Below are 12209 nucleotides of genomic sequence, written 5' to 3'. Positions count from 1 at the left end.
TGAGAAGTTTGAATCTGAATTCAAATGAGTCTGTGTACATGGCTAAATTAATTTGGATTCAAATATAACTACTCCTATATCCTAATATGATTTTAAAATATTTTTTAAAAGAATATCCAAGCGTGATTTAATTGAACTTTCTAAAAATAAGGAAACATGGGATGTGGATAGTAAAAGTGAATTACTGAACTGGTGAAGGTCTTTTTGGTTTTTTCATTTTTTTTTAAAATTATTTCTAAATACTCTTAAAATGAATGGTGCTTATTTATATCCTAAGTTTTGATTTCATTAATTTTGTTAAAAAGTTAGAATTTGCCCTAGATTAGCCATTGAGTTTTGGGTAAAATATAATAATTTTCATTGGTTGTAATTTAGAATTATTACATTTTTTAACTACAAAAAATACCGAATAAACGTATGGCGAGAAATTATAAATGCATTAAAAAATAAATAAAAAAGAGTAAGGGAAAAAGAATGTCTGTCTAGCATCAGTATAAATAGAAAAAGAAAGCATAACAAACCCCGAAATCTGTTTGCATGTTCTCTTCTCAAAGGAAAAAATAAAAAGTCAGGACGAAAACCAAAGCTTCCAAACCCTAGCGGTTCAGCGATGTCGGGTGATGGGGGATTTTCGTTGAAGATCGCCGTGTGTGGGTGTTTGATTGACGCATCACGTTACATGTCAGATTACAAGTCAGAGTGGTATGTGATTAAAGTCCCCGATCCAGATTGCCGTCCTCTTCGTCGTCGTTCTTCTTCTTCTTCTAGGGTCAAGAAAAAGAAAAAGGAAAAAGTGAGGACAATGATAAGCACGAAGCTTCTCAGTCCGATTTCAGTAACCGAGTCTGATCCAATGTCCCTTTGCAAGAATCATCTAGCCATAGGCTCCAGTCTGTATTGTTTTGGAGGCCTAATCCTCGATAGCGATAGAGATGCTCATGAAAAGGTGTGGCGGCTAGACCTAGACCTTGACTCTCCATGGTCAAGTGGTGATTGGAACTCTGTTCCTCTCATGAAGTTTTATAAAAGATGGGAACCTCGCACTTTGGCCCTTCACAATAAGTTATATGTGTTGGGTGGTTTCTACTCGCAAAAATCAAGAGGTACCTTTCCCATTCCGGCTGAAGCTGGCTGGATGGAGGAGTTTGATCCCGGCCTACAAGAATGGAAAGCTTTGCCCAATCCTCCCTTTGGAATTTACTCCGTTCCTGCCATTGCCGTACCTCTCCATGCTAAAAAACAGATTCTGGTTGCTTATTATAGTGATTTGAAGCATTATTATCTTGAGTTCTATATCTATGATGTGATGAGTCGATCTTGGACTACATTTGGGTCTGGGACCCGCTGCATCGATGCTTCTGCTCCTTTGGCGGGAAGAGTTGTTATGGTTGGTAATACTCTCTACTGGCCTTCTCTTGAAGATCTTCAAGAAACTGGGATGTGCACTGTACATGCTTACAATTTGGATATGGATGTGGTAAGCTGTGGCCATTTCAGTGTTAGCTCAGTCCTTGATGATGCTGATACAGATGAACATCTGTATTGTAATTCAGAACCACCTGGTTTGATCCATTTAGGTGGTCGTAAATTCTGCCTCCTCTTGCACTCCTCCTCCCGTGGTAGTTACTACCTTAATTGTCATGTACTTCACCTTGAAGAAGATGACTCCGACTACTACTACGACTCCGGGTTTTTGACCATCTCCATTCTGTCCAATCAAAAGTATGCCCTGCCGCACTACATAGACTTATGGGATAACGTCTTGCTGTAAGCTTCCTAATTCTATTTCCCCTTAATCTAGCACTATATAGTATACAATCATCTTTTCTTTTTTAATTTGTACCCCTCTAACTTGCAGGGATGAGGATGACAACTTTTATATATCAAAGAATAAGAAACCAAAGTTAGCAAGTTTAATTATCAAAGATCATTAGGGGTAGTAGGTTGCTTCCTTGCATTATCAAACAGGTATACTCTTTTCCCCCTTTTCCTGTTCAAATATAATCCTATTTCAGACAAAGACACGTGGAGTGGGTTCCATATCTTCAAAAGATGTAGTCATATGGGTTCAAATAATTTACCTTGTGGATGATTTTGTCATTTCTTTTTTTATTTTATTTAATATGGGTTCAAAAGATCAACTTAGTAGACATAACCAACTGTGACTATGAATGTCATTTGCTTTGTTCTTTATTTTTCTCTTCTTTTTGTATGGGTGAGGAGGGGAGAGGAGGGTTGTAAAGTTGGATGATTGATTCAGATAAGATAAAATGTGAATCTTTTGGTCATCCCCTAATCAAATAGCTAGGGTTTATGGTGTTACGAGTAAACCAATATGATCTTGGTAGTCTTCCATTTTATCACTAATTAGGTCCCTTTATCTCACAGTTCAGGGAAAAAATGGAGAAAAATTATAGTAGCAAATGTTTTGTAGTGAGGTTCTGTTTTGACACTAGTACAGGAGTTGTTGATTACACTGCATATCATTGCTTGATAAACAGAATTGTTTATGGGTTAAAGTTAAACCAAAATTAAGATAACAGCAGTAATAACAAACAATTATTACCAAGTCATATTCTTGATGTTTTCCCCACTCAAAGAAAAGACAGAACCAGAACTTTATTTTACTTCCTAGTTCCTAGGCCCTTCACACTTTAGGACAGGATTTTTTTTGAAAATTGTAATCATTATGGAGGCATACTGAATGGACACCAACATACTTGTTGGTAACTAGAAAACTTTGAGAGGTTAAAGAGTGTTATTTTTCACGATTAGTAAGAGCCTGAGAGGATTTATAGCCTTTGGAGTGGCACTTAAAGCACACTTCATGTTTTTCAGCCCTTCTAGATGTAACCGTAGAATATGTTTAGCAATTCTTTTTCAACATGTTTCAGCGCGATTAAGAGATGGTGGGTTACACAAGTGAAATTGTTTGTATAGATTAGCCTAACTAACAATGGATGAACATGGAGCTCGATTGGTTGGCACCTTGGAAAAACCAAGAGTTGCAATCCAGTACAAGGCTTGTGGCATAAAAAAAATGGTCTTATAATAGCTATTTCCACCAATCTAATTCATACCAACTAGTTTCTTTATAGGGTAGTCTTAAAGCTTTGTTACATGTATGGTTGATCATTTCTATTCGTATAACCTCTCTAATATGCAAAAGTACCTTTACAACTTCCTAATGTACTTAAACTTAGTTAACACTTACAGTTGTTATGTTTAAAGACTTTGCATACTCTAAGAGGTAATTCATTCCTTTGATTTATCTCAAAATTTTGGTTATCTTCTGTACGCATAAGGATGCACTTATGGTATTAGTTGAAGCATTTAATTCATTATATTTTTATATTATGCAGATATCCTAGTAGCACTACATATATTTTAGACCTACTCCTCTATAAACTAAGGGTTAAACCATAAGATGTAAAACAATAAAATTCAGAAATTGGATTCTGAGGGACTTGATTTAATTTACTTTAGCCAAGACAATGATTTCAAGTAAAATATATGCTGTGTTTGTACTTTTCATCCTGTAGATTGTTTTTCCAATAAAATTGCCATCATGATTCTGTAGCATCCCTTGATATCATAGGCTAAAAGCCTTGTAGATCACTGGCATTTCTGATTCTTTCAATTGAGAGAAATTGGGTTCAAATCACCCCCGTCCACTGGTTGTAATGTGGAAAAAAAAAAAAAGTTTGATATCATAAACAACTTGAATGGTAGCAGTTGAATTATTAAAAGTATTTCGATTCATGTTCGCCACGGCATCATTGGATAGAAAATTTGAATGTTATATGAAGGACCAACCTGCATCAGATGCTTCCATCTTAACTCACCTACTCATATAGATGCAGTTCACAGACTTAATGTATTGACCTCGATAACAATTAAGTAGACATATTGTGATGAACATGCTATAATTTTAGTTCTTAAGTTTCACTAGTACATTTCTACTTTTAATAAGCTTTAGTGAACAAATTAGCTGGATTGGTGGTCATCCTCATCAGAACTTGTTTAGAGGGAAATCAAAGAATCTTCTCCATTTGTAATTTTATATCAATTTTTTTCAACCCAAATTTTCCTGGTTTTTTTTTTTTTTTTTGAATTAGTCCACGTGATTCTCTTGAAAAGAAGCCTTGAGGTACGGACAATGAGTAATAAAAATAGGGGTATCACACACCTTCCAAATGAATAAGTGAGTCACATGACATTATAACATGCTAAATACACAATAATATAAACAATATATAACTTACCCTAATAAAAGACTAGTCTTATTTACCTAGAAAAAAAAAAGACTTGTCTTGTTTACTTTTTCGGTACATCAATAGTTGGGGGTGGGGGGGAAATTGAACCCTAGATCTTTTCGTTGGAAAGACCAGGATGTTCCAACCAGAGAACCATAACTTTATTTTACTTCCTAGGCCCTTCACACTTTAGGGTAGGATTTGTCGTGGCATTGTAATCAATTTTTTTTTTGGATAGGTGTCATGACTCATGACATTGTAATCGTTATGGAGGAATACTGAATGGACACCAACATACTTGTTGATAACATGATTGATTAGGGTTGTGTTTGGGATAGATTATATTGAACAGCTTCTTTTTCTATTTAGCTTATTTTTGATACTATTCACGGATCCTATTGCACTATTTGATATTATTCATGAATTTCACTATATTATTTCAGCTAACTTTTAATTTTATCTATAGTAATTTCAGTAAAAAGTTTACTATTTCAGTAAAATAAGTTGTTTCCGAACGGACCCTAAGATAGATAAATTGAGTATCTTTTGGTCCTCTCCTAAGCAAATAACTAGGGTTTATGGTATTACAAGATTAAATACATATATAGAGGTACCACATGAGAACATGAAGATCAGTTGAGAAGTAACAAACCAAGTAATAATGAATTTTTTTTTTCATCAAATAAAAAAAAAATTAAAAAAAAAAATTGAGACCTAGTGTGGATCTAAAATGAATTGCCCAAAAGATGTATCTATAAAGCAAATTGATGCTTACAAAGGTTCTATGAATAAAACGAGATCACAATGAAAGGAAGATAATAAGATAGAATTGAAGATGTTATTCTCGAATTTTTTATTTTTTATTTATTTTGATGCTTCATTTTCTTATTTTATTTTCTATTTCTCTCCTGAAAAAGGTGATCTCTCTCTCTCTCTCTCTATATATATATATAATTTATTCTTTTTTGCAACTTTACTTTAGATTGATGAATCATTGCATTTTTTTTTTAATATAATACTATTTTAGGTTAATATGATTTGGTAGTGTGTTTGATTTTTTAATTTTTCAGTCACAAGTCTTCTCTTTTCCTCTTTTAGCTTTTGATTGATTTTTTTTTTCTTTTTTGACATAATATGTAGTTATTTTGGAAGTGAGATTTTGGATTTATATCAAAATACAATGTTGGCGATGTTTTTGAAAGTGTCTATCAACTAATTTTTTTTTTTTTTGAGAGATTTTTAACCTATGATGTCCACTCCTAGTGATAACTCTTTATCATCAGATCAAGACACCAATCAGTTTTTGGTGTAGGTGAGGATTAAACTACTCAAGATGAATATGTATAGACAATATTTTTATTTTTTATTTTCATTGATTTATTATTTAGTTATAACATCAAAATTAAAGTAAATGAAATGTAAAGCTAAAACTGTCTAAGATGAATTTATAAAATCAATATATTTTTATATTTAATATTGTCAAAAAATTAAAAGTAAAAAAAAAAAAAATAAAAAAAAATAATGATGTGGCCATTGATGTGATGGCTGAGAAGGCTTAATAGGAGTGTAGTAACAAAAATGAAAATTATATTAGTATAGTCTCTTAGGAATGTCTAAGAAATATATAGTTCCAATCTCATCTATTTATATTAGTAAACAAAACTCAATTAATAGTTTGAAACCACTCCTACGATAAGAAAAATTATAAATATAATAATATCTTTCTAAGAGAATGAAAATTTTGAATAATATATTTGAAAATCAAACAGTTTAGTTGTACAGGAAAAACAAATTAGAAAAATACAACGCATGATAACATAATTTATCAAAATATGGACTGCCTAAAAAATGATTAATATCAATCAAATAAATCCAAATAATAAAATGATGATATATTTTTTGAGATAGATAAATGAAAAATAATTTTAGAAATTGTTTAAGTTTTTGGGAGAACAAATTATTTTCGACAAAATTTATAGAACAAATTATATATTATACCATAACTGAAATATAATTATCTATTCCTACACATCACATAAGTCTGCGACTAGTAGTTTTATAATATTGGACATCACTTGGAAGGACTACATAGCTTATTGTTGGGTTCCCTATCAAATTTGCTAAAATCAGTTGGAGTATTTGTATTCATATGGTATAGAGCTTGTTAAAAGCATGATTTCAGATTACAAATTCATGTTATAAATAAATTACGTATTAGAATTATACATATCAATTTGAATATCATACATCCAAACCTTTAAAGGGTTGAATATCTCTAACGTGAAGGAAATATGGCTTATTTCATGTTATACATAAAATATGCCTTAAAAACACCATTTTAGTTATGCATAAGAGCACTCACAGCAGCGGTGCTATATAGGTATAATGCTATTTTTTAGCTCCCCAATACCCAAAAACCATCACACAGCAGTGGAGCTAAATCTAAAAGATTTAGCTCCTCAGCTACAGTGCACATCTATCTTTAGATGTGCATTGTAGCTCAAAGCTAAAAAAAAAAAAAAAATTATTACACTTTTCTCTCCTCTCTCATTAAAATATTTCTATCCTTCTCTCTCTCTCTCTCTCTCTCTCTCTCTCTCTCTCTCTCCGGCTTCTCTTCCTTCTTCTTTCTTGCTCAATTTTTTTTTCTCTCTAGCTCGCCGGCCCCCCGCATCTCCCTCATCCCTCAGCTCGCCGGTCAATTTTTTTTTTCTCTCTAGCTTGCCGGCCTCCCTCATCCCTCAGCTCGCCGGTCTTTTTTTTTTTCTCTCTAGCTCTCAACTCGCTGGTCAATTTTTTTCTCTCTCTAGCTCGCCAGTCAATTTTTTTTTTCTCTCTAGCTCGCCAGCCTCCCTCATCTCCCTCATCTCTCAGCTTGCTGGCCAGCTCCCTCACCGCCGACCTGTTCCACCAACCCAGCTCGCCGACCCATGCCAAGCCCCATCGCCGATCTCCCCAAGCCCCATCGCCCAGTCCACGCCCCTTCGCCGGCCTCAACGTCACCGGCCCGAGCCCCAAGCCTTCGATCCACACCTTCGCCCAATCGTCCAATCAAACCCACGCCGCCTAGTCCTCCCCACTCCGCCGATCAACGCCTCCGCCTAGTCCTCCGATCAAACCCACACCATTCTCTTTGCTGTGATTGAGTTTGTTTGTTTGTTTGGTTGTTTGTTTGTTTGTTTTTTTTTTTTTTTTTTTTTTTTTTTTTTTTTTTTCTGGGTTTGGTTGTGTCTGCTGGTGGTGGTGGTAGTGGTGGTTGTGGATGGTGCTGGGTTGTTTTTTTGAGTAGTGGGATATATTATTTTATTATAGATGGTGTATTATTTTATTGTAGGTATATATTATTTTATTGTGATGTTTATATTATTTTATTGCATTGATAGCTAAAATAGATCTACTGCTGCAGCATATGTGTAGGTATAATAGATAAAGTAACTTTTGGTGGAGCTAAAAAGCTAAATTTTTAGCTCCACTGCTGTGGATGCTCTAATAGACATCCAAACCTTCAGACATCTATGGTTAATTTGGATATCTCTAAGGTAGGAATGTCTTGTTTGAAAATGTTACACAAAAATTGTGTCTCAAAAACACGAATTTAGTTCTACATATCATTTTGCATATTAGATATCCAAATTTTTAAAGACTTGGATATCTCTGAGGTAGGAATGACCTCTTTGAATAGTATTCATGTTACACAAAAATCGTTTCTTATATAGGAACATGATTTTAGTTGTATATATCAATTTGAATATCAAACATCTAAAGGTTTTTCTCTATTTTTTTTTTTTTTTTTTTTTTGATGAACGGTTTGGATATCTCTATTATGTGAAGGAATATGATGTATTTCATGTTATACAAAAATTGTGTCTTAGAAACACAATTTTAGTTGTTTCATGTTTGCATATTAGACATTTGGATATCTCTAAGGTAGGAATTGTTTCTTTGAATAGCATTCATGTTACACAAAAATTGTCTTAGGAACATGATTTTAGTTATGCATATCAATTTGAAAATCAAACATCCAAACCTTTAATCTCTAAAATGAAGGAATATGGTTTATTTCATGTCATACAAAAATTGTGTCTTAGAAACAAAATTGTGTCTGACATCCAAATGTCTAATAGTATTATTGTTATACAAAAATAGATACCCAAACCTTTGGATGTTTGATATTCAAATAGAGATACCCAAAAGTCATGATTTTTGGAACACGATTTCAGTTATACAAATCAATTTGGATGTCTCCAAGGAAACACGAGTTTAGTCTAACATCTAGTCTTAAATCTTGTAAATTAGAGATATCCATTGTGGATGCTTGGGAGAAAGATAGGTTGAAGGTAGAAGATTGTTTCATAAGCCATGGATAATCTATATATTTTTTGGCATTCGATTTCCCATTAAAAAAACCAAGATAACCCAATACCCAAATGTCTATCGTCAATTTTCTGAGTTCATTTCCCTTGCACTGCAAGCTTGGCTAGACCATAACCTATTGAAGAGTTCAGTTGGACCCTTCCGGGAAGGAGAAGGTTGTGTCTCTGTTTGAGCCCACCTCTTCCATTGCCACTGAAGCCTTTCTTGACTGTATATTGCCTCCATTGTCCATGCTCTTCAAGTCCTAATATGGGGCATAATCTATTATTTAATTTTGGTATTTTTATGTAAAATTCGTTATTTTATGTTTAGGTTGTTTATTTCCTTATTTTTAGGTGCTTTAAATGCTTTTTAGGTTAAATTTGGTTTCTTTTATGGTTAGGTAATAATTAAAAGTTATTTTAAAATATATTTTCTTGTCTATTAAGTTTTATGGAGCCCTTAAATACGCCTCGAAGTCTGTAAACGTTTTTTAAACATTTAATCAATCAATAAAATTCAGATTTTGTCCTTCTAATTTTTGGTAGATTCTAGGCTCTCTCTTTTTGAATTCAAGGACACCTGTGGATTCAAGGAATCCTCGTGGATTTAAGGAACTCTTATGGATTCAAGGTTATTTTCAGAAGCAGACGTGTTTTATTTATTGTTTTCTAAAAGTAAGCGTGTTCTGCTTCTTAACTCTTCCACATCTCACATCAGTTGGTATTAAAGCCATGAATTATCCTGGTCTTGTGGCTAACATATGAGACGGTGGCAATTCTGGTGATAGAAAACTTAGCACAAAGATCCTTGCGAGGATGTTGTCAATGGAGCATGGAAATAATAGAGATAACTGTTGCGAAGACATAACTCACAGGCAACCTATTGGCAAGCAAATTTCATATAGACCTTATAAAAGAATTTTAAGTGTTAATGGCTATTTTTATAAAGAATATTTTCTTTATTGGTTTCTTGATCTAGATGATTTATTTTTGAGAATATTTATTATGAGAGAAAAGTTAAACTTGTTTCTATAAACTTAGTGGGTATACCTTACGTTAGTGGGAATGAATATAGTTTGATAGGATTAGACAAGGTAAAGACAAAATTCGTTCATGGCCAAGGATAAAAAAAATACTTGCTATTAACATTTATCTTTTGGATTGTAAAGAACTTTTGTCGTATGCAAAACAAGATTATTATTGGCCAAAAAGTTCATACTTGAATTATTTTGAAGAGCCAAATATTCCATTATGAAAGGAAGAATTGTATGTTGAAGAAAATATTGTTCTTGAAGATTGTGGAGAAGTCAAAGAACAAAATATAGAAAACTCTGAAGAAATTAATTATGAAGGCCTTGTTATGGAAGAATATCCTAAAATCAAGATTCTTGTGGAAGAGAGAATGAAGATCCTATTATAGAGAAAGATCTTGAAGTCGAGATAGTAGATACCATTGAGGAAGAAATTGAAAATGAAAGTTTCAAGAATCTTAATGAAATAAAATCATATGATTTTCAATCTCAAGATTGTTTTATTTTGGTGGTAAGCAATACACCAAAGTTAATTGAGTTTACTGGGGTTGATAGATTTGATTTAATTGTCAATTCTTATTTGGTAAATCTCTACAATTACATGAAGTCCTAGGAAAAAGAAATTCATTTTGATTTGTTTATTCTATTGATGAGTTGCAAGTATGGAAAGAAGATCAAGGGAATAAAAGCATTTAGAGTATTTGTTTATTTGGAGTGGAAAATTTCAAATTTCAAAGATGAAATCGAGGATGAGTTTGTTTCAAGTGAAGGGATCTAATGTAGGACATAATCTATTATTTAATTTTTGGTTTTTTAATGTAACATTCATTATTTTAGGTTTAGGTTATTTATTTCCTTCTTTTTCGGTGCTTTTAATGTTTTTTATGTCAAATTTGGTTTGTGTTATGGTTAGGTATTAATTAAGAGTTATTTTAGAATATGTTTTATTGTTTGTTAAGTTTTATGAAACCCTTAAATAGGTCTTTAAGTCTATAAACATTTTTTTTTTGAATATTTATTCAATCAATAAAATTTAAACTTTTGTCTTTCTATTTTTTAGTGGATTCTATACCCTTTTTTCTTGTGGATTCAAGGACCATTATGGATTCAAAGAACTCTCATGAATTTGAGGTTATTTTCAGAATTAAACATGTTTTGTTTATTATTTTTTAGAAGTAGACATATTCTGTTTCTTGACGCTTCCACATTCTGCATTAAGAACACAGCCAATCCCTTTAGAGAAAGTGTGAACTTAGAATCTGAAATCAAAGTATTTGGCTTTGTAATTGGCTTAATCTTGGATAATACAAACATTACTTGGAATTAAAATAGGTCATTGAATCAATTTTTTAATGTTTTCTTTTGTCACATGGCTATTATGTGTACTATTTGTGTAAGTGGGTGTGTGAAACTAATGCTGCCCACACCCACACTAAGGGTGAGTTTGGTTCAGCTTTTTGTAAAAGTGTATAAAGAAAAAGTTGAGTTTTCAAAAAGTGCATAATGAAAAAGTACTTTTTCAAAAAGCTGAGTGTTTTGTAAAAACTGTTAAAAAGTATTTTTTTAAAAAGTTGAGTGTTTGGCTAGTACTTATAAAAATGACAGTTTGAAGGATAAATTACCAAAAATGACAATGTATATATTAGGGAGTTTATTTCATACTTTTTTTATTTTTTTTTATTTTTTGGATGTGAGTTTGGTTCATACTTAAAAATCAACTACATTATCATGCTTAAATCAATTTTTCTCTTTCTAAAAAATTATTTTTTTCTCACCAATATTAGCTAATAATAACCTACCACTTAAGATTTATTGTGAAAGTATTGTGAAAATATTGTGATAAAAATTGATACTGATTTTAATTTTAACGTGCTATTAAAATTATGTTTTTCTTTTTCTAAAAAAATTATTTTTTTCTAACCAATATTAGCTAATAATAATTTACTACTTAAGATTTATTATGAAAGTATTGTGAAAATATTGTCATAAAAATTGATACTGATTTTAATTTTAATATACTATTAAAATTATTTTTCTCTTTCTAAAAAAATTATTTTTTTCTCACCAATATTAGCTAATAATAACCTAGCCCTTAAAATTTATTGTGAAAAAATTGTGAAAATATTTCATTCTTCTTTTTTCCTTTTTTCCTCCTCTTTTTTTATCCTCCACACACAGCATTTTTTTTTTTTTCCTTTTTTCCCCCATTTTTTTCTCCTCCACACATGTACCCGTTCTCTTTTCTTTTTTATCCTTCTTTCCTCCAAACTCCAAAACATTCAGAGCTCTCTCTCTCTCTTATATATATATATATATTTTATTTATTTATTTATTTTTTTATCCTTAGCACTTTGTTTGTTGGTTCTTGGCGGAATCCATAACATCCCACTCAGGTTCTGGCAACGTAGAATCCATCGGAGTGCGCGACGAAGATGAGGCGGTGGAGTTCAGAGATGGCAAATGGCTGAGAGGGAAAGGCTTGGAGATCGAAAATGGGGTCGAAGTTGGAGTCGGAGGGTTTGATTGGGAGGGGTTCGCCGATTTGATCGAACCCAGAGCTCGGTGTT

At 32.3% G+C, this 12209-nt stretch overlaps 1 protein-coding gene across 1 annotated transcript; it reads left to right on the top strand.

Moving 5' to 3' along the window:
- Nucleotides 1-535: 535 nt before the first annotated feature.
- On the top strand, nt 536-2150 carry LOC115967734. The gene is made up of 2 exons (XM_031086862.1): nt 536-1767; nt 1859-2150. Exons 1-2 carry the CDS (start codon nt 611-613, stop codon nt 1932-1934), a joined length of 1233 nt encoding a protein of 410 aa, XP_030942722.1. The 5' UTR covers nt 536-610; the 3' UTR covers nt 1935-2150.
- Nucleotides 2151-12209: the final 10059 nt, after the last annotated feature.

This window comes from Quercus lobata, chromosome 11 (genome assembly GCF_001633185.2).
Source record: "Quercus lobata isolate SW786 chromosome 11, ValleyOak3.0 Primary Assembly, whole genome shotgun sequence".
Taxonomy (NCBI): domain Eukaryota; kingdom Viridiplantae; phylum Streptophyta; class Magnoliopsida; order Fagales; family Fagaceae; genus Quercus; species Quercus lobata.
Note: the sequence above shows the minus strand (reverse complement) of the source record. Positions and strands in the feature narration are given on the sequence as shown.